At 46.7% G+C, this 21,236-nt stretch overlaps 1 protein-coding gene across 7 annotated transcripts in view; it reads left to right on the top strand.

Moving 5' to 3' along the window:
* LOC144935221 (serine/threonine-protein kinase 32B-like) overlaps positions 1 to 21,236 on the top strand; it is a 41,525-nt gene that overhangs the window by 14,037 nt on the left and 6,252 nt on the right. For 3 of the 7 annotated variants that reach the window (XM_078861751.1, XM_078861750.1, XM_078861753.1), the window contains exons 3-9: positions 5,983 to 6,134; positions 7,390 to 7,563; positions 11,741 to 11,778; positions 14,809 to 14,898; positions 16,355 to 16,458; positions 18,505 to 18,621; positions 20,762 to 20,887. In XM_078861751.1, the coding sequence (XP_078717877.1) occupies positions 5,983 to 6,134; positions 7,390 to 7,563; positions 11,741 to 11,778; positions 14,809 to 14,898; positions 16,355 to 16,458; positions 18,505 to 18,621; positions 20,762 to 20,887 (801 nt within the window). Of the gene's footprint in view, positions 1 to 3,587; positions 3,849 to 5,982; positions 6,135 to 7,389; positions 7,564 to 11,740; positions 11,779 to 14,808; positions 14,899 to 16,354; positions 16,459 to 18,504; positions 18,673 to 20,761; positions 20,888 to 21,236 lie in introns of those variants that run through there. The other 4 variants (XM_078861755.1, XM_078861752.1, XM_078861756.1 and 1 more) reach the window with 4 other exon arrangements.

Below are 21,236 nucleotides of genomic sequence, written 5' to 3'. Positions count from 1 at the left end.
TCAAGCGACCTGATAGGTGACACCCGCCCCCCCCCAGCACGTTGTGGGGCTGGGCTGGGACGGCTTCCATTTGGCCTTTTAGCGTCCACGCTCTGCCTATCGCGTTTCTGCCGAGCTGAATAGATCATGTGATGCCTCCCGTCAGAACAAATGCCACAAAAGCAAGTGATGCATTGTGATTAAATGAGACTGCTGCTCTAAATAGGATTCAATTACAGCTTTCAGACTTCTTAACTCTTGGTTGCAACTGGCCCATTCCTCATCAACACGTGGTGTAGTGGTTTTTATATTTCACTCACCAGAGTTACATTTGGAAGGGTCCAAAATATGACTTAATTTCAGTTAATTAATGATATTTATGTCACTCAGAAAATATATTGGTGCTTTTTATTACGTATGACAATTTAAATACAATGAGAACCCATGTACAGTGCAAACTTTGTATGCTTGAATCGCAATAATGTGAATTCTCTAGGGGATGACTTATCCATGATTATTCCAGGTAACTTAACGTGTAGGTTTGTATCTAATTTCTAAATATGGTTGTGAGAATTGTTCAACGTACTGGTCAGCTGAAAGAATCATAACAGGCACGTTAAATGCTTGTGCACCACGTGACAATTTAATGTGTTTGGCTGTGTGGGGTAGTGGAGGGTTACGCAACAAAAACATACGCCACGTCATGACGTGGCCTAGCCCAAAAATCAATGATTAATTATTCCTGATATTTAGTGATCCCCACTAAGGTCTCCGATAAAAAGTGTCCCCTTTAGCTAATATCTATCACGCCTGTCACTTCCCCTGCTCTGAAAACCCACAGACCGACATCGCGTGGTGACTGCTGATATTATTTGCATGTTCCACTGTTTACAAAGTTTTACAACGTAATTTTATTAATTATTTTGGCAAAGAGCGCAGTGGAATGTTACATAGATAGATAACAGGGCACAGAGAGACAGGAGAGAGGCAGAGAGTGACCTGGAGATAGAAAGGTAGATATGGGGAGAAATGGTGAGATAGATGGGGAAGAGACACATAGAGTGAAATCGATACAGATGTAGAAGACAGAGATGATAGTGGGGGAGACATGGAGAGATAGGGAAGGGAAAATACAGCAATAAAGGTAACGGGGAGGAGAGAGCTAATGAGACAAACGTGGAGAGATAGCAAGAGGCAGATGGAGAGACAGATACTACATGGAGGTATGAGGAGAGTGACAGGGAGAGAGGGAAACAGGGAAAGGATCCGTCAAGGAGTTTCGCCCTCAACTCGCCAAAAAGGCTCCTCCCGTGTGGTGGTTCGGCAACAGCGTGGGACACAGCAGGGGCCAAGAACCCTTCCGTCTGCACCAGCCCTTCCGTGTTTACTTACAGCCCCTTTTCAAGCAACTGCTGGATGAAGGCCTCCTCGCCACACCGTATCGGTCGTGAGAGGCTGTTTGGCTGGACCTCACCACGTTGGTCAGCGCGGGTTGGTGAACTGGGGGCCAGGATGGGTGGGTTTTGATATCGCTCACCAACGATCGAATGTGGCAATGAGGAGACAACCCCGTGGTAACAGAAATGGAGTGCAGGCCGGACACCAATGAGTGGGAACCGCTGATGGCTTGTGCACAATGCACACAGTGCCCACCAACGCATTCTGCACGTTGCTGAGCATGTTTGAAACTCACCAATGACATTGGCTTTAGCCGGGAATCGAACTCAGTTGGCCGGGTTCATAGAGCAGCGAGTGAACCACTGTGCCCACAGCTGCCACCCTTCATGCTCGGTATTAGAAACCTTAATTTCGACAGCGTGGGGACAGCCATTTCTTGCTCAGGGAGGACGGGGGGGGGGTACATTCCCCCACAGCTATGGGTTTCGCTGTAGTTTAAAAATAAATCCAATGAATAAAACATTCATTTTGCTACAAAGTTGCCACAGAGCGATTCATTTCAAAGAGAATTATGTCAGCGTCGATATCTGTGTATAAACAAGAGCCTGCCAAGGTCCACATGCTGGAACTGAAAGGAAATTACTGTTCCATGCTGCAAGATTGTGGCTGTGTAATGTTTAATGCTGACAGAAACACATGGCAGTAATACAATAATGTTCTTAGGCATGTTCTAAGTAGATTAACCACCATTACAATATGTAATACATTCATTATTTACAAAGGACCTAAATGCAAGTGTTTCTAAAATTCTGTAAAATAAAGGGCAATGTAATACATGTATTCTTTTGGTCTTTCGGTAATGTCATGTAGATAGGTTCAAAGAAAATAAAAAAATAACAGAAAACTACGTTTCGATCGCAACACAAGCGTTCGTCATCAGAACGAACGCTTGTGTTGCGATCGAAACTTCGTAGTTTTTTGTTATTTTCTTTGAACCTATCTACGTGACTTTACCGAAAGAATATGAATTCCTGCAGTCACGAAAGCTTTAAGTCAAGATGTAATACATGTGCTTTACCAGTTGTACACAGATAGACGTTTGGTTCAAGCTGTAACATCCCGATAAGCGATGATGCTCTGGTTCCCAGCTGTCCAGCCCAGCCAGGGTCTGCAATGGTGTGAAATAACAGTTACCAGTAAATAAACTATACGCGTGTTTACCTTTAAAAGTCTACACACTGCGGCTGCTGCTATATTCTCTACAAACGGGGGCGTAATTCACGCTGGACTATGATTGTCGCAATCTAAAATTTTCCACGATACAATATCGGTTTTCATGATGTCATCATCTTACGATAATCGCGATATCAGTTTTCTTCTTGCTTGAAACTGTATTTGACCTTTTTATTTTATAGCATTTGTTCTTTGTTTTGCAAGATGGAATATACGATTATCCTGGACCTTATATCGTGCAAAATATCTTAATGTAAAGGAACTTGACCGCATAGTGAACTAAGGGCTGTTTATTATGCAGCAGTCCCAGCCTGCTGCATTCAAACCCTTCAATACCCATCCCCGGCCTTGAACCTTTTCAAACGATTCTTCCCCATCAGCCAATCCAGTTTCACCAAACGGGTCTCTAACCGAGCCTCCCTTTCTGCTTCAACATCCCCGGGGCTTTGCGCCCTTCCATCCGTTCCACCGGTCAACGTCTGGCGCTCACGGCCCACTGATGCGGCGTGCACTCGCATTTGCAGCCAATTGCGCGAGTCGCAGCTCGCGTTTGACCCCGTGAGCCGGCACAGCTGGACAGCGAGCCAGCGGGGCACACAGCCGTACACATTTCAGTGGCGAAGCCACCAAGTTGTACTGCAGAATTAAGAAATAAATAAACGTGCGCTCACAGCGACCGTGACATTCGTGTTGCCACGGAGGCAGATCTGGAAACTTCCCAAGAAGGGGGGTGGGTCCCTAAAATGTCAAACTTTAAAAATAGGGTCCAACGTTAATAGGAAAAAAAACATTCAACGATTTTTTTTTCCTGATAAAGAGCAATAAAATACAAAGTTTAGGGATCTCAAGGGTTAGGCGATCGCTCCCATCGCCCACACACCCCTCTGGATCCACGACTGCTGTATCGCTTTATCGCAGCGACCTCATTCCAAACACATTTGCGTCATGGCATTGGGTGATAGGGATAAAGGAAAGAGCTTCCACGCTGCAGCGCACGACCGGGTTGGTCCATTTGGTCTCGTGGTTTGAGGGGGGGGCAGTTCATGGATTAATCCGGAAGGACATCAGATGTTGTCTGTGCATCCGATATTCAGAACTACTTTCGCTCCCCTTTATCTCTCTCAACAAAAATGCCATTTACCTCCCCCACCGCCCCCCCCCGCTTCTCGAAAGTGGGGAACGCTTCATGAGACGACGCCAGTTGAAAACAAGGCGCTTGCAGCTTCGAGACGAGGGAGGTAGGAAGGCAACAAAAACACCGGCAGTAAAAAAAACCAGGGATGTTATTTCTGGCAGAAATGTACAAGCCAAGGCGCAGATTTGGGAACAGTTTTCACGTAGCGGCAGCTAGCCCGCTCGGGCGGCCAGCACATAATGTGTACCCGCTAATGTCACGTTAGTTTGGACCAGGGAGTCTTGGGCAATAACATACGATGTTTGTGTAAACACACGAGACTATGATTGAGGTGCGGGACTTCACCGTGACACCGCTGTTTAGCTCGGTACTCTCGTGCTGCCTCTGCTCCTACAATCTCTCCCCCTCTGTCTGTCTCCTCCGTGCCCCCAAACGCTGTGCCACCAACACGGATATATCAGTGTTTTTCTTGTAAACTGAAAAAAGCCACCAAATTCTAAAATTCACAGTTTCAGAAATAAGTGTGCAACGTTCGTTTGATACCACGGCGGGATATCTGGTTGTGGAACTTAGCCAGGCAGGATTGGAGGCTGAACGTTGATTAAATATTCAAAGAAAACCGTTTACCAGACTTTTGCAAAATAGAAATAAGTATAACCAGTAAAAACAAAGTTTTTCACTATAAATCCTTTATATGCGTGGCGGCTTGAGTCCTCTCGTCCTCTGGCTTGAGATGGCTGCCACCTATGGGTCAGATGATTGCATTGCACCATTAAGCAATTGGTAATTAAATATAATATTTACGTCCTAAAAAGTGTAAAATTTTGGAAAACATTTTCACGAACATTAATTGTCTCGCACAACGAGTCTGTGTGCAAAATGTCGGCTCGATTGGATCACGGGAAGTTGGTTAAAAAACGACCGAAAAATTTGCACGGTCGTAAGCAAGCAAGCAAGCACGCAAGCAAGCAAGCAAGCGAACTTAATATAAAGGATTTAAAAAGCATATATTTTATTCGTGCTCTTAATACAAACCTTGAACTTTATGGTTCGTGTCTAGTGTGAGATAGATGTAGTGGCATTTGGATGCTATATGAAGCCAAATTGTGTACATTGTGTAATGGGTGCAGTGTGTACTGCATTGGAGCTTCCGTGCAACCAGTGGTAGCATCCGCCTCCTGCTGGTCAGGCTTCTTGGATAGGACCCTCAAACCATAATCTGGCTTTCACCAGAACCCCTCTATGACTTCATGTGGCACTCCAGGTGCAGGAGAGGCTACACCGGGGAAGTGATCACGTCTCATAACGTCTAGAGAGGGAACAGGTCTGCTCAGGGTCAAGGATAATTCACAGGTTTTTGACGCAGATAAATAACAACAATAAGAGATGCAGTTGATCCTTTTAGCGAAAATAGATGTTATATTTACTGCAAAGAAACTCCATCGTGTTGGGAATGGTAATTAATATGACTTTTTGAAAATTAAGCAGACAACATTTGAATGAATAGAAAGTGGAGAAGAAAGCAGAGAATAGTCGATGCAGATATGGAGTTTGGTGTCAAACTTTATAATGACTCTGGGGATGACAGTATGTTTATGATGCTACTGATGCTGATATGGGTGATGATAGTGATTCTGGTAAGCATCTCAATCTCCAGCTCCAGTATTTTCTTTTACAAATTTGCTGAGCATAAGCCCAGAGACCTAAAATGTTAAGCACCCAGCAACGAACATCACTATCAAAGTTGTAATAGATAAGAGTTCAAACGTTTGTTACATTGGTTTAGTTTATGGGAACCTTGCAGCCATTATGGGTTCTTTAGAAGCTTAACAGGAAAAAAATACGAGATTCATGAATCCAATCGTGGCAGTGAATTTTTACAATCCAGTGAATTGTGGAGATGGTAAACCATGAAATCTGTGTATAAGGTGTCTCAATCCATGAGTTCAGACAGCCGCTGTAACGGCACCCTCGGGTGAGCCGAGAGAGACAGATGGTGGTGATGAAGACGACAAGCATTTTGAATCTGATATCAATAATCATACACAAACGGCGCAAGTCACGCCTTCACTATTTATATTCTGAGATGCATCACTTTATCAGGTGCGGTTGATTTGGTAATGCACCGTAATGGCGCGTACCACATCTCTGTAACGCCGCGCGGCACGTCTTGAAGAGGCGGCGAACCGGGCGGGGCGGCAGGTCACGAACGCGCGCCGTGCTCCGCTTTGTCCCAGGTGTGCATAGTCCAGAAGCGGGACACACGCACGATGTACGCCATGAAGTACATGAACAAGCAGGTGTGCATCGAGCGGGACGAGGTGCGCAACGTGTTCCGGGAGCTGCAGATCATGCAGGAGCTGGAGCACACCTTCCTCGTCAACCTCTGGTACGGCCTCTCCACGGCCGTGACCATCGCGACCTCCACTGCATCGGACACAACTTCCACATTCTGACAACTCAGGATACACAGATACCGCTCGCACATGCACAGACACACACTGCTCGCATGTATACAGACACACCACTCGCATGTACACAGGGGCACGGCTAGGCAGCTCACAATATTGGATGTAATCTTGATCTGATGTGGCTGCCGGAACATAATCCTGGAAGATGCTGCTGCAAATAAAAAAGTGATGCATTTGTCTGCATTTCATGCCGTGTTTACGATCGGCGCATCAATCCGTCGTGATCTCCACTGCCTCGGACACCCTTCAACATTTTGACAACTCTATGCAAACTTTGCAGGTTGCACGCTTTTAGCTGTTTTGTTTTATTTTACTTGGGCGAAATGAGTTGCATCACTGCGTCTTTGGTCATGGCCCATGCGATGCGAACGTTGCGTTTCCATAAGTTTTCTTTGAAAAAGAGACATTTGGCTCTCACCATGATGGATATTATTCTTGCTTGCATGTTTCAGAAAGGAATGCTGATGTTGTTCTATATACGGGATTCCAAAGTCAACAATAAGATATACAGTACAAATACTGATTCATATTTTTTTTTTGGTGAAGCCACATCATGATCTGGTCAATATTTTGTGTCATAAGACCCTCCACCACCCAACACAGCCAAACAACATAACTCGTCACATGGTGTGTGAGCCTTTGACACACCGGGTGTTGTTGTTTCAGCTCACTCATCAGTCAATGCCTTTAATTCCACCGCACCTCCACCCTTGTGCTTCTTTATTTCTGTAAGATGTCGCAGTCATCGTATAGACATCATCCAACATCCAATGCTTCATCACCAATGTCCAATTATGCATACCGTCCTGACGCTAGCTCTCCTTAATAATTCAGTACATTTGGTATTTGCGCCATTATTATAGCACACGGTTATCACGGAGGGACTATGTTCCACAGATGCTTATAGTCTGCTAGGAGGGAGCGGTGTTGTTATTCGTAACCCCAATTGAGTAATTCATTGGTAATATTTCAAATTTCGCAAATTTTGACCATTAATACAACTGCAGTAATAACCAGGGCGGCCCGCCTGAATTGAACCGCAAACCTCTGCAACGATCTGCGAACGCACTACCGCCGGGGCCCCCACCTATCGACGAGGTGTGACCCATTGAGGTACAAACACAACGAGGGGTGGCGTGCTCAGCTAAAGTAGTTGTCTGCACGTGGCTGCAGGTACTCGTTCCAGGACGAGGAGGACATGTTCATGGTGGTGGACCTCCTGCTGGGCGGGGACCTCCGCTACCACCTGCAGCAGAACACGCGCTTTCAGGAGGAGGCGGTGCGTCTCTACGTGTGCGAGCTCTCTCTGGCGCTTGACTACCTGCAGCAGCGCCACATCATCCACAGGTGGGTCTGGTGCCCGACCCGGCTGTTCACGAGCCCTCCATGTAACAATGCCGCGCTTGGTGGAATTCAACGTAAAGCGGCGGTCAGGCTGATTGGCGATCCAGCACTCACCGATTGACTCGCTCACCGCTGGTCAGTTGGCCCCTTTTTACTCTTATATTGCTACTACTGTGGTTTCTGGGTCACCACTGAAAAATAGCTTCTTAACTCAATGAGCCTTACCTGAGAGCAATTGACTGACGACCATTCCCATAAATCTCACTCACCCAACTACTCATTCGCTCATTCCCTGACTCACTCGCTCATTCCCCTACTCACTCACTCGCTCATCCAACCACTCACTACACTAATTTTTTCTGCAACTTCTCTTGCTCTGCTGCTTTTTGGAATTCCCTTCTATTTCTTTTCGCTAGCTCTTATGATAACCTTGCTCAATTCAAGAAATGCCTAGACTTTTATGTATTACAACATTGATCGTGCTGTTTGTTGTTGGATACTTGTTATTTTAGGCCTTGGGATGTGTGCTCAGCAACTGTGTGTCAAACAACAAAAATAGCAGTGCTCACAGGGACTTAAATCAATTTGTTTAAATTCTAGATTTGAAGCTTTCGTGACTGCAAGGATTCATATTCTTAGGTTTACCGAAAAAACCTAAGAATACAATTTATTTAAAGTTGTTCGAGTGGAATATGAAACCACGATATTGCAGCCATGGCAACGTGTATGTGTTTCAGCATGGGCCACCATTCCTCTCCATGTCTTAATTCGGCACCTCATCTCGCGCATCGTTCGCGCAATGTGTGAGCATGGTGCGTTAAAATAAATGTGTTGGGAAGCCACCTGCTGTGAGGTCTGTCCGATATCACACATTACACGTGGCACGACGGGCACTTGATATCTTTTTTATTGGGAGCCATCATTTAAAATATTATTGACGACAAAGAGGCTCTTGTGTTCATCCCGTGGGTAAGACGAAGTGAGGCTTTAAAACTGTCTCTGAGCTGTGAAAGCAGAGTGGGATGGGATCTCCTTGTGCCGCACAACAAAGCATTGCTTATACGCGTACGGTACACCAAACTCAATCACAGGAGCACCGCTACTTAGGTTCGCTGTGTCACGGGGTTCAGGGTGAGTTGTTGCCAGCTCTCGAGAAATCGTTCATTCAGTGCAAGGTTCACTGTGGGATCTGTCTCATGCTCTCACGGTGATGTTAAAAAATCTCTCATTTTTGGGGCGTAGAAGCTGATATGTAATGTACAGCGAATGTAGCAATATCATGGCCAGCCACTCTGTCAGCATTGTAGAGATGTCACTTGCATTGCCTTATTAAGCTGTAAGGATGTCGCAATGATGTCACTCAAGTGAAATAATTATGACGTGCCTGAACTTAGTCTGTGTTCTCATTAACAAGTTTTAAAGCTTGTATCAGACAGCCCAGGACACAGCATTGATGCAGGATAAGAGCTATATTTTGATATGCATATTCCTTTGACTAGAGTGGCACGTGTTTAATATACACCATGCATACAAATGTACTGCTATATTCTTTCAATAACAGAGGCAGAAAATTCGGGTGAATTTAAAAATTCCAGTGATGGAATCAAAATTTTATAAGATCGGGAAAATTATTTATTCAGGACTTAAATACAACACAACATATCATAGCAATTCACAATGGCAATAAAACCTATGGAACACCGAGGGGGGAAAAAAAAGAGAAAAATGTTGGGAAATCAATTACCAGACAATAAAGCAGCGGTAACTCCTGGCATGCACAAATGGGACGTAATCACCATCAGTTGAAAAACAGATCAAGTTCAAGGAGAAAATCAATTTTCATGACCGAAAGAACGCCAGTCTAGTTCACCGTCCACCCACCCACCCCGACCACACCACGGTCCCAGCACATTCCCGAACAGTGTCAGTGGAACCGTGAAAACTGTAGCGGCAGCAGGGCCTGCAGAGACACCCCCCTGGGCGTCATGAGGCGGCTGGCCACTGGAAGGGAGTAATTCCGGCTGGGCCCGGGCAAGTCCCCCCCCCACAATCCCCCACGCCAGCATGACGCGCTGGCGCTGTCACTGCGCGCTGTCGTGCACAGCCGCAGCGATGACGGCGGCGCTCGGCTCGGGGACGTGGGCCACTGTGCACGCACAGAACCGGCTGACTGCAACGTTTTTTAAAATCAAGGATGGAATGCAAAGCAGAGTGGAAAATTCAATACAATCTCTTTAAAGTTGTAATTGGAACCGATTTTTCTATTTATATATCACCACAGTCAATAGGTGGCATAAAGATTTGGGAGATGAGCTGTTCCCCGGTAATCTTTGATCGATGGATCAATGATTATTACACCACTTTTTACAGCTACCGCAATACTTGAGAAGACTGCACAGATTTCGTGACGTCTGGGCGACGTCTGGGTGACGTCTGGGTGACGTCTGGGTGACGTCTGGGCGACGTCTGGGTGACGTCTGGGCCAGCGTAGGGAATTCAATTAGAGCTCATTTTGTTGCGGTGTGGTGATTGATAGCTGGGAAGACACCGAGACACGTCGCTACCCCCCTAGCAGTGTTTGCAATGATTCTCCACACGATTCGATGAATTGTTACCACACTGAATGTGATTCGGTTGAAATATAAATTGTTGTTTTAAATTGTAGTGAACGTAGCAGCCTTTAGGGGCTGAAGGGATCACGTGGACCCGTTACATTGAATGGAGTCTTACAAACTGTGATGTAAGTGTACCAACTGATTATTATTATTAATAGGTAAGAGTAACCGTGATAAGAAGGGTGCCCAGTTCAGAGATACTTAAACAAGTGTAGTAATGCAAGAGGCATGCAGGCAGAGTAACAGTAGTAGAAGGGTGAGTACTGTTAAACGAATATAAGAAACTAGTGCAGAGTGGAACTAAAAGCCAGTGGGCCTAACCAGATTTAAATGGATACTTGTGGAGAGACTGGTGGGTGCTGTAAAGAGGTCTGTGTGATATGGAAACATGAATTGTGATAATATCGACAAGGTGTATCATGGCCAATGAAGGTTCTCCTGGATGTGTGATGGCCCATATCAGCAATTCCAGTCAAAACCATGGTCGAATCCATGGTCGAATCCATTATGATTCAATGCTCGAACCCTTTCTCGAACCCCATGCTGAAAAACGATGCTCAAGTTCAAACAAACGCTCGACCCCAAGCTTCAACCTGTGCCTGTCCCCGTGAGGCGAGGGCTGGGATTGAGAAGGCGCTGGGCTGCTAGCACAAAGAGGCGCTTGTGGCAGGAGAGGGGCGGTGAAGCGCGGCGGGAGTTGTACAGAGAGTGTTGGAGGAGGAGGGACAAACGGGGACATAGGGGGACTTACCTGGACACACACACACACACAGGACTGAGACTTGCTTAATAATTGTTCAAGTTTATTTTTAAAGTTGTTAAATAGCGAGAATAAATGCGATGCCATTCGTCTGCGATGATTCTCGGCCGTGGTGATTTCATAAGTACTGTGAGCCTAAGTACAGTAGATGAATCGATGAATGTATGCATTTATACACCACTAAAAGTGTTGATTTTGCAAGGTCGTACTATCCTGTTGTAGATGATCTTGGCCCACTGGAGGTCACTTTCAGTTTTACTGCACTAAAGGTTCCATAGACTAAGAGCAGAGCCCCTTTAACAGCCACTTCTTCCCATGCAGTGCATCTCCCACTGTGATGAGAGGGTGAATTATGGAGACTACGTACTGTTTACAGTATATGTGAAGCATGGACGAGTAGGCCAAGTACCCTCTAGAGTGAGCTCCCGCGAGCTCTGAGTGAGATTCTGCAAGGCTGCAGATTTATCCTCAGAAATATAACAAAGTAAAAATCAGTGGCGTACACATTTTGAACAACTGACTTATATCAAACTACTTATATTAATGATAACCAATACGCATCATTAAGCGGGAGTGTGCACCGAATGGGAAATACATATATGATCGCTTGTTTCAAATTATTCATTCATTACCAATACCTTCGAGTAATTTTAACAAACGGTCAATTAATGTTGTGTATTTTTTGGTCAGAGACCAGGAAGATTCATCGAGTAATAGAAGGGAATTAGCTGAATGAAAATCATCATGGTATGTGAAAGATTAGTATTTTACATATGTGTTTATGATTGTTGTTTTTTTTTAACAGGGATATCAAACCAGACAATATTCTTCTTGATGAACATGGTAAGATGCCCTTGGACCTGTTTGCATATATATTTCACTCTGCATTAGACACTTCCCACTGAGCTTCTGAAAACCCATTCCAAGTGGCAGGAAATTGGTTTCTACAAAGCAATTTTGAAACATTGTTCTCGCTCCTATTTTCCTTCATCTTACTTACAAAAAAATATACATGGCAGTAGAGAACACATGGAACGCTTGTTATCAATTACGATACACTTTATGTACTCCCTCATTATAATGTGCGTAACATGCTTTTATTTCGTGTACTACTCATAAAGTTGTGGCACTTTAGAATATATACTATTTGGTTCTTTCGGTAAAGTCACGTAGGTATAAAATAAAATAAATCACGACGTTTCGGGCGCAACACAAGCGTCCGTCATCAGGTGGGAAAACAATTTAGTCTGACCAATAGGAAGATCATTCAAGGATTGCTTCAGCTTGTCATTTGCCTCCAACTGACCAGAGGCAAGTAAGATCAGAGGTCATGTCAGATCCCACGACATCATTTTCTATCACTTGTCCCTAGGTTCAGCATCTGCGAGAGTTCGCCACCAGCAAAGGCGTGAAAATAATTCAAATGATTTTTTTTAAACAAGGGGTTTAGGAAATGGACATTATTAGATTGCAGAATTGTGAGAGATGGGGGAGGCCTTCATCCAGCAGTGGATTGGCCATGGCCGATGACAGTGATGATGATCCTGTGGATTTCTCGAGCAATAGAGCTGCCACCTGCAGCCTAAATGATTTAGCAGCACAGTGTTTCTTCGTCGTCGTCGTTACATCCAACAATCCCCACCCCACTGGGCATGCTCCACAAAGGTAATTATGAATGCTATATCAATTATTAAACATTGTCAAATTAAAGTTGTCTCCATATTTGTCCAATTTTCGTCATATATCACAACCGCTTCAAACCAATCAAAGCCTCACAAGCGGCACCAGGCGACACGTGTACTGAACCGCACCGTTGTAATTGTAATATTTTGTTTAAAAGTAAATTCATGCACCTGTTGTATTATTCATTCGAGACGTGAGAGCTGTGAAGAACAGTGCCGATAACAATCTCCCTTCTCGCCAGGCCCCCCTGGGAATTCGAGTGAATGTTAGTGTCTCCACGGAGCCTGCCACGGGTCGACCCATCTGAATGCTGCCTTGCTTCGAGATGTAAAGCAGTCATTAAAATTTCATAGATATAATCCAATTCATATACAGTGTTGCATTCGCCTTGCTGGAGTCAATACTATTGCAGCAAGCACATTATTATACTGTACTATATATATATTTGTACTGTACACGTTAATGGCCTAATGGGGTTCGGCAGAAACCCGAGACCGATTTGGTGGTCGGGTTTGTGTACTGATATCAAACGCGAATCCAAATTAAGGGCCGCACTCTGGCAGTGCGACTGTGGTCACCCAGAACAGACCATGGCACGCATAACGTCTCGATGGGCGATTCACAAACAAGAAGGAGGCATCACAGTGATACACTCCGCTACTCCTGACGCAATTATCCGGCTCCAGCTAACACCAGCCATAGTGACACAATATCAAGTTTGAATGACAACATAGGAGGGGAAGCCGTAAGCGGCGGCGGCAGCGGTGGTGGCGGCGGCGGCGGTGGTGGTGTGTTAAGCATGCTGACGCACACCGCCCAGATATGCAGGCATACAAAGCACTCGCAACTATACATAGACACGATTTGATCTTTTCACTGGGCAATTGTTAAGAGGCCTGTTTGGCATTATCACTCTGGTCCCGTTGGTGGGCTTTGAGCTTCCAAGGCAGCGCCTCTCTAAGACCCTGGGGCCCGGGGACCTTTTCCACTCCACATAGGTTAATCCCTCAGGGTGTGCGGCGGATGACGACACATCAGTGGCAGACTTATTCCCTGCTTGTGCAGCTCTCGCTGAGAGTTGGGGCACTTAAGAAGAAATCATAAGCTGCTGTGGTGGGTCAATTCACTGCCTGTTGGCAGGAAAATATCGGCAGATCCGTGTAAAATATCGGCAGATCCGTGTAAAATATCGGCAGATCCGTGTAAAATATCGGCAGATCCGTTCCATGTTTTTCATTCAAACACCCTGTGCAGCTACCCCTGCACACAGCGCAGCGGTCCACAGCGGGGTGGCGATATGGCGCAGCCAGGGGTATAGAACAGGGGTCAAATATTATGAAAGCATTGCATTTCTATTTTGACAAAGAAACCTTCACGTGAATATTTTTACAAATTTCAATTGTGCAGCAAACACCTGGGACTGTCGGTTCCATTGGTACCCATAGATCATCTTCTTTTTGTTCATCCAGCTGTTGTCGATGTAGACCTACTCCTGTGATTTTACACTGAGGTGGTTGAGCCAGGTGATTGTGTCAAAGGGTGCTGCATCCCTGTGATGATGCCTCCCCCTACATATTCGGGAATCAGGAATTGAGCTGCTATATGTCCCATGGTCCGGTCGTGGTGAGCACAGTCACGCCGACCAAGTAGCCACGGTTCAACATTCGTCAGAATGTTGACATGCACGTTAGTAGGGCCCACTGTGATAGCCAGGAGTTCCACATTTAAAGAAGGAAAGAGTCATAGAAAGGGAACACGTAGTATAGCAGTAGTAGTCCTATTATTATGAGAAGTATTAAATGGGTGTAGCGGTTCACCTCGCTGGTACTCCGAGAAATGATTCGATCGAGCATTGCTTTGCACTGCCTCGTTTGTATTGTCTCATACGATCTGTTTATGGAATACATATCTTGTGTGTGTTCCATTCGCGTAAATATAACATGTATATAGCCCGAGTGAACCGTACACGCGCATATTCTTAAATGCAGGGCTTGCGCTGTGTACTGTGAGCGTAAGACGGGGCTGGCACTTGCAGTGTGTGGTGAGGGGGTGTTCAGGTGGCCCCCCAAACAACAGCTCTACTGCAACCCCCAATCCGAGAGTAGCTGGAGCCAGGCCTGGTGTAAGAATCCACGTTAATCAAAGAACTGATGCGTCATGTAATGCTGCATTGACACCGTTTCCTTGCAGGGCATGCACACATCACAGACTTCAACATCGCCACTGTGGTGAAGGAAGGCGAGCAGGGGTCCTCCATGGCTGGCACGAAGCCCTACATGGGTGAGATGGCGCTGCCTTCCCATCCCAAGAGACACACACACCGCTCGCATGTACACACACACACACACAGTTCACATGTACACAGACACAGCTCGCATGTGCACAGACACACAGTTCACAAGTACACAGACAAACAGACACGGCTCGCATGTGCACAGACACACACAGACACCGCTCGCATGTACACAGATAGACCGCTCATATGTACACACACACACAGTTCACATGTACACAGACACACAGTTCACATGTACACAGACACACAGACACACAGTTCACATGTACACAGACACAGCTCGCATGTACACAGACACACCGCTCACATGTACACAAACACACAGTTCACATGTACACACACACACAGTTCACATGTACACAAACACACAGTTCACATGTACACACACACACACACAGTTCACATGTACACAGACACAGCTCGCATGTACACACACACACACACAGTTCACATGTACACAGACACACAGACACACCGCTCACATCTACACAAACACACAGACACCCCTCGCATTTGCACAGGGGCATGTCTAGGCTGCCCACGATATTGGATGTGGTTGCCAGAACATACAAATATAAAGTGGTGCATTAGTTTGCGTTTAATGCTGTGTTTATGATAGGTGCATCAATCATTCAAGTCTACGTCTTTTTTTTTACACTGACTAAATAATTTTAGCTACGACTCATTTAACATAGATTTTATATGTTATATTTACGTGTAAAAATGTTGAAGAAAATTTTGTTTTCTTAGAGCTCCAAGGCTGATCCATCACTTGTGTGTGTAATGGGTGTTCAAACTGTTGTTTACAACGTGTAAGTCAAATTCTGCATTTTACTATTGCTTTCCACACATCCCGTTGACTTCAGCTTCTAGAGTATTGCTGGTTTATGTGCAACATATGCTCAAAGCCCGATATGACACACGGCTCGTGATACCGCAGAATCGGACATGCCGTGGGGCAAGGGATGTCCCCCCCCCAAATAAACAACTTACAAGGATGGATGACAGAGGGAAGGAAATTAATATCAATTGCTGATCGTGTAGATAGATCGGCGGTTCGCAAGAGGTGGTGTGCCACCCCCACGGCATGGTGCCGGGTGCCGAGTGGCCGATCCAGTCCCCACTCCCACCTCCCGCACAGATACCCGTCTTTTGAAAGGCATTTGCCAACCAACGAGTTGTTCATTTGTAAACAAACAGGCGAGGATACACATGAGGTCCCAGAAGCTGCTGCTGAAGCACGCTCTTTCAAAATAATCCTCAAATTATTTTTCGCGCGTCGCTCGACTACCACTCATAATAATGATCAATAAGAGAACGTAATGACGTAATGATCAATAAGAGAACATAATGACGTTGTACGTTTAGCGGAGCTGTTTGAGCCGACGGTGACGGAGCTGTGGTGTCCTCTGCCGCCCCCCTCGCTTTGCGCCGACTCAGCTCCCGAGATGTTCCGCTCGTACGTGGAGGGCACCCCGCGGTACTCGCCCGCCGTGGACTGGTGGTCGCTGGGGGTCACGGCGTACGAGCTGCTGCGGGGATGGGTGCGTAGCGCGGACCGCGTGCACGCTGCACTCACGGATTACTCGCGGCGGCCGAGGGAACGTTCGTTTGCTCCCCCTTGGCCGATGAGATGGCTTCGTAAAAAATCCCCTGGGTGTTTTTACTTTGTCATGTTTAAATGTAGGGAATGGCTTTTTTGGGTCACCTATTTTCATACCGAAACTTACATTTTCAAACTTGTATTTGTTTTAGGATCATTAGTCCTCGCAGATTTGTTGGGATTGCATCTCTTTGGGGGACCTACATTTTAACCCAAATCAATATTAGATACAATTTAATTTAATGATTTTTTTTATTCCGCTCAAATAACATGGCTATAGTTTCTCATTGACTCACGATAAAATCTGTTATAAAGACGCATTAAACAATAATCTACTGTTTTTGTTAGCATACAGTACAACTAAACTATTCTTCAGCTAATCATTTTATACAGTGGCCAGTCAGACCAGAATAATTACTTCTTGGATACCCTTGGAAAGAGATGTTCCATTAGAGGATGTTCTCTGTGAAATACCTGAAAAAGGCAAGATACTGATTTTTTTGAGATTTGGCTTTTGAAACATTTTTCACAACACAGTCTTTGAAAAGGAACAATGCAAACATCACAATTGCGTGGTCCACTTAGCGAGGCTTTCCTGAATAAAGAAATCACGTTTCTTAACAGGATGCATTTTCACGAGGCACATGTTCACACATTTGAGCGTATTGGGAAATGCTAATGTCGGTAACTAAAGACGAGAGGTGTGTGGTTGGCAAAGCGAGATACCACCACCACCACCACAACTCCTGCGCTTGGGATCCACACAATTCGACGGGTGAATGCAAGGCAGAGGGAGCCTATGGCGATGCATGGTTTATAACAAACATCGTGAAATCAATTGCATTTGGCATTAAATCCTGAGACCGTCAGTTCGATAAACTTGGGCACCCGATTGTTATTGTAGGTATCTGCCCGGTCTGCACTGTACACGTTTAGATGGTGTTACTTAACGCAATGTGAAGTAAGTATATCCCATTGTCTGATTACAGAAGTTACCGCTCAGCATCTACATGTTACTATGATGCACACACACCACAACATGCTTCTCAGAGACCGTGTGTGAAGTTGTTGACACTTTTATTCAATGCAGTCAAGATGTTTTTAACAATGTGACAGGCAGCGGCATTAAACTTTCATGACATCCGCACATGGACAATGTAATAAATATAACCTTTTGAAGGGGGAACAAAATGTACATCAATATTTAAAAAGCTCACAGAGGCAGCGATAGGACGAAAAAGCGTCTTTATTATTTTTACGTTACGAACCGTCTATTGGCACGTCGTTGACGAGGAAAGCGATGCAGAATTGCGCGACCGGTGTGCCGGCGTGTTGCTGCTCCCAGTGTGCCGTGCCAGCAACCTCACGGTATGCTGTCGGCAAACGCTTCCCCAGGTCCCTCTCGAGCGGCAATATGGGATTCCTTTAGAACGGACGGGGGGGCGGGGGGGGACGCGCTAGCGGTGCGGCGCTTAGAGCAGCGGCGCGGCCTGGGGGGGTGACGTGGCACTTGGGACGCCCTGCGTCTTGGGGCGTGACGGGGGCCGAGTGCGGGCCGGGTGGAGACGCCCCCCCCCCGCTTTGCGTGGCAACACGGGACCTGGCTGAGAGGGCCCACTGTGGGTGGCTGAGAGGGCCCACTGTGGGTGGCTGAGAGGGCCCACTGTGGGTGGCTGAGAGGGCCCACTGTGGGTGGCTGAGGGACACGCGTGCTGCAGTGCCCACGTTGTCTGGGAAAATTGAGCACGAAGGCGTATATTGTGGAAACTGCACTATTTCTTGTTTATCACTTAATTGATCTTTTGAGTATTTTTACAAAGTCAAGGCCAGTTAAAAGGTTTTTAATGGCAATATAAATTTGTGGCAAGACTGTCAAATGCTTAAAATATATGGCCCATTTACTAAGCGTTGTATTATATTTGGACAATGAAGTGTTACCATAAAATTTTGCTAAAAGAAGTCAATACCTTGTGTTCACTTGTCCCAGAGGCCATATGAGATTCATTCAAGTACCACTATAGATGAGATCCTGCAAATCCTGGACACCAAGTCTGTGCACTACTCTTCCTGCTGGTCGCAGGAGATGGCCAGTCTTCTGCGCAAGGTGAGCTGCTGCTGAGCGAGAGGAAGGCTGGACTGTGGCAAGACTGAGCAGGTGACTGAACGTGTAGCGCATGGGGGAATGCCTGGTTGCGGTATATGTGCAGCAGCATGATGTGATCGCCTCATGGCATACATTTACTACAGTCCGGACTGCTGAAGCATCCTACCTCCATTCCTCTCCATGTGCTGCATGCTCACTTTGTTGCAGATTCAGGAAATCGCAACTGCTTTCTTTGTACGATGACTTTGTGATTCGTATATGAAAAATAACGAGAAAACCCATTCCGGCACATCAGAAACCCATCACGACAGCACTGTACAGATGAGTCCCAGCGAGGACGAAGCCGGTTGACAGTTGGTGGGAGTCTGCAGACTCCTCCTCTCGTTCCCCTCGCCTGCCCCCCGCCCCCAGGGTGACGAGTCGTCCCGGGGGGTGGGGGGGGGGTGCCGGGAGTTGTCGCCACACACGGCATCCACAAACTTACCAAGGGGCGGGGGGGGGGGTGATCCCAAATTTGTCGATGAAATCAAAATATTGATGAGGTCTCAAGACGGGGAGGGGGGAGATTTCCTACATTATGCCCCCCCCCCCATTGCATCCACCGCCCGTTATAATTACCTCATGGGTCTGATGATGTCAGAGTCTTTATAATGTCACTGCCCAATCATGTAACAATAATTAAAATATATTTACAATAATAAGAGTACCTTTCATAAGCACAATCCCGTGGTAATAACGGTACTCCCACAATGAGAGAAGCCGTGTCGCACCCTCCGATAGCTGCTGTAACGCTCTCTTGCCAAGGAGCACTCGGAGCGCCGAGCAACATTATCTGCCACCCTTGGGATCATTATCCCTGTTGTGCCGTTACCCGGGACGCGGTCCTGGAACGGACACTGGAGAGGGCTGTCACGTTTTGCTTTCTAAAAAAGCAAATCGCGCCCAGTGTGGTGTAAAGTAACCAGAGTGAAATTTTATTTCCAAACTGGGCTGAGAGCTTCAATTCACGAGGCCGGTGAAGTGACGTCGCGAGCGGCGCAATGTGGCGCGGTGTGGCGGGATGTGGCGGGGTGTGGCGGGGTGTGGCGGGGTGTGGCGGGGGGCCTGCCAGGTCTGCGGTTTCCCCCGGGAGCCGGTGCCGTTTCTGGCATGCCGCGACGCTTCCTCGGCCACACCGGTCACGGTCGCGGCAGCTGCTGCAGGGGTCTGCATTGGTGGGCGACGTTGATGTCGTTGTGTTGAGAGCTTTCTGTACACTGTGTCGTCGAAGCTTTTCGCTTTCCGGCCTGCACTGATGTTTCTGTTACGCGGAGTTTTCTCGTCATTTAAACATTTGAATTCGTGGCGGTTAACGGTGCCGCCTGTCACAGCAGCTGGGCCCCATCTCCCTGTGGAGAGCCAGTGCAACTCCATGAGACGCAAAGACTAAGATCCACTGTATAGCCTTTAACAGGCTGTTGGGACAAAGCTGTTAACGAGCACCTATTTAGACCGGTACGGTACACGAGGGGTGGGTGGCAAGCACCACGCCTAGCCACCTTTGTTTCCCCAGTGCTAATCTTTAGACACCGCACTCGTCTAAGGGTGAGTCAGCCTCGGCCCAGGACCAGTTAAGATATTCGACACTGATATTGACCCATGAGCAGGAAACAATCTCGTCTCGCCGGGTTCGTAGCGCAGCGCACAAATTGCTACTCTACTGCTTGTGAGACGCAAAAACTTGAACACAAACGTTTATGGTAAAGTGTAAAACGGCTTCAAATCCACGTGACCCTTTCTTATACTTGGGCTTCTCTTCCACGTGTTATCGCGATGATACGAGGCAGATAACGAGCTGGCCGGCGCCTACTCGCACGGCCGCCAGTCTGTCTACGTGAGCGGGGCTCCTCGCAGAGTGGCACTTTAGACGTTGGCCGGAAGGAGAGTGCCACGCTGTGGAATATAAGTAGCATGTAATATCACAAAGTGGACAAATCTGAATAGGCAATTCTGTTCCTCCAAACTTGTCTGGTTAACACGCCTGGTTAACACGCCTGGTTAACACGCCTGGTTAACACGCCTGGTTAACACACACCTTCTAATGGGCACGCTCGGACACCTCAAGATCTGTCGTGTCCCTGTTCCGTCCGCCGCGGTGCAGTTGCTGTGTCTGAAGCCGGAGAACCGCTGGGCGAGCCTCGCCCAGCTGCAGGGCTCGCCGCTGCTCGCCGACGTCAACTGGGAAGCCGTGCTCCAGAAGAAGGTGACGCCCTCCTTCCTGCCAAATGTGAGTTGCCTGGTACTTCTCCTCTGGTGTCAACGCATTCATTTGTGGCCCCATTGGGTTTTAGGCTGAACATCTAAACATTTGTGGGTAAGGAAGTGTCTCCCTAGCAAGATGACTCTCCAACCTTGGTGATTTTATCTCCGGACGTTTTGACAGCCAATCCTGAGACCTCTCATTCCTCGGTTTATCATCACAATGGAGACTGTGATGAATGGATATTGGACAGATTGTTAGCAATTGTTTACATTGCAATATACACTTCACATTTGGGGTTTAGATGGCATCTAAATGCTACTGCTTCTCTAGACACAGCACAACGCAGTGGGGACTGGCATCGTGGGGATAAAGG

Source organism: Lampetra fluviatilis, chromosome 12, assembly GCF_964198595.1.
Source record: "Lampetra fluviatilis chromosome 12, kcLamFluv1.1, whole genome shotgun sequence".
Classification (NCBI taxonomy): Eukaryota; Metazoa; Chordata; class Hyperoartia; order Petromyzontiformes; family Petromyzontidae; genus Lampetra; species Lampetra fluviatilis.
Note: the sequence above shows the minus strand (reverse complement) of the source record. Positions and strands in the feature narration are given on the sequence as shown.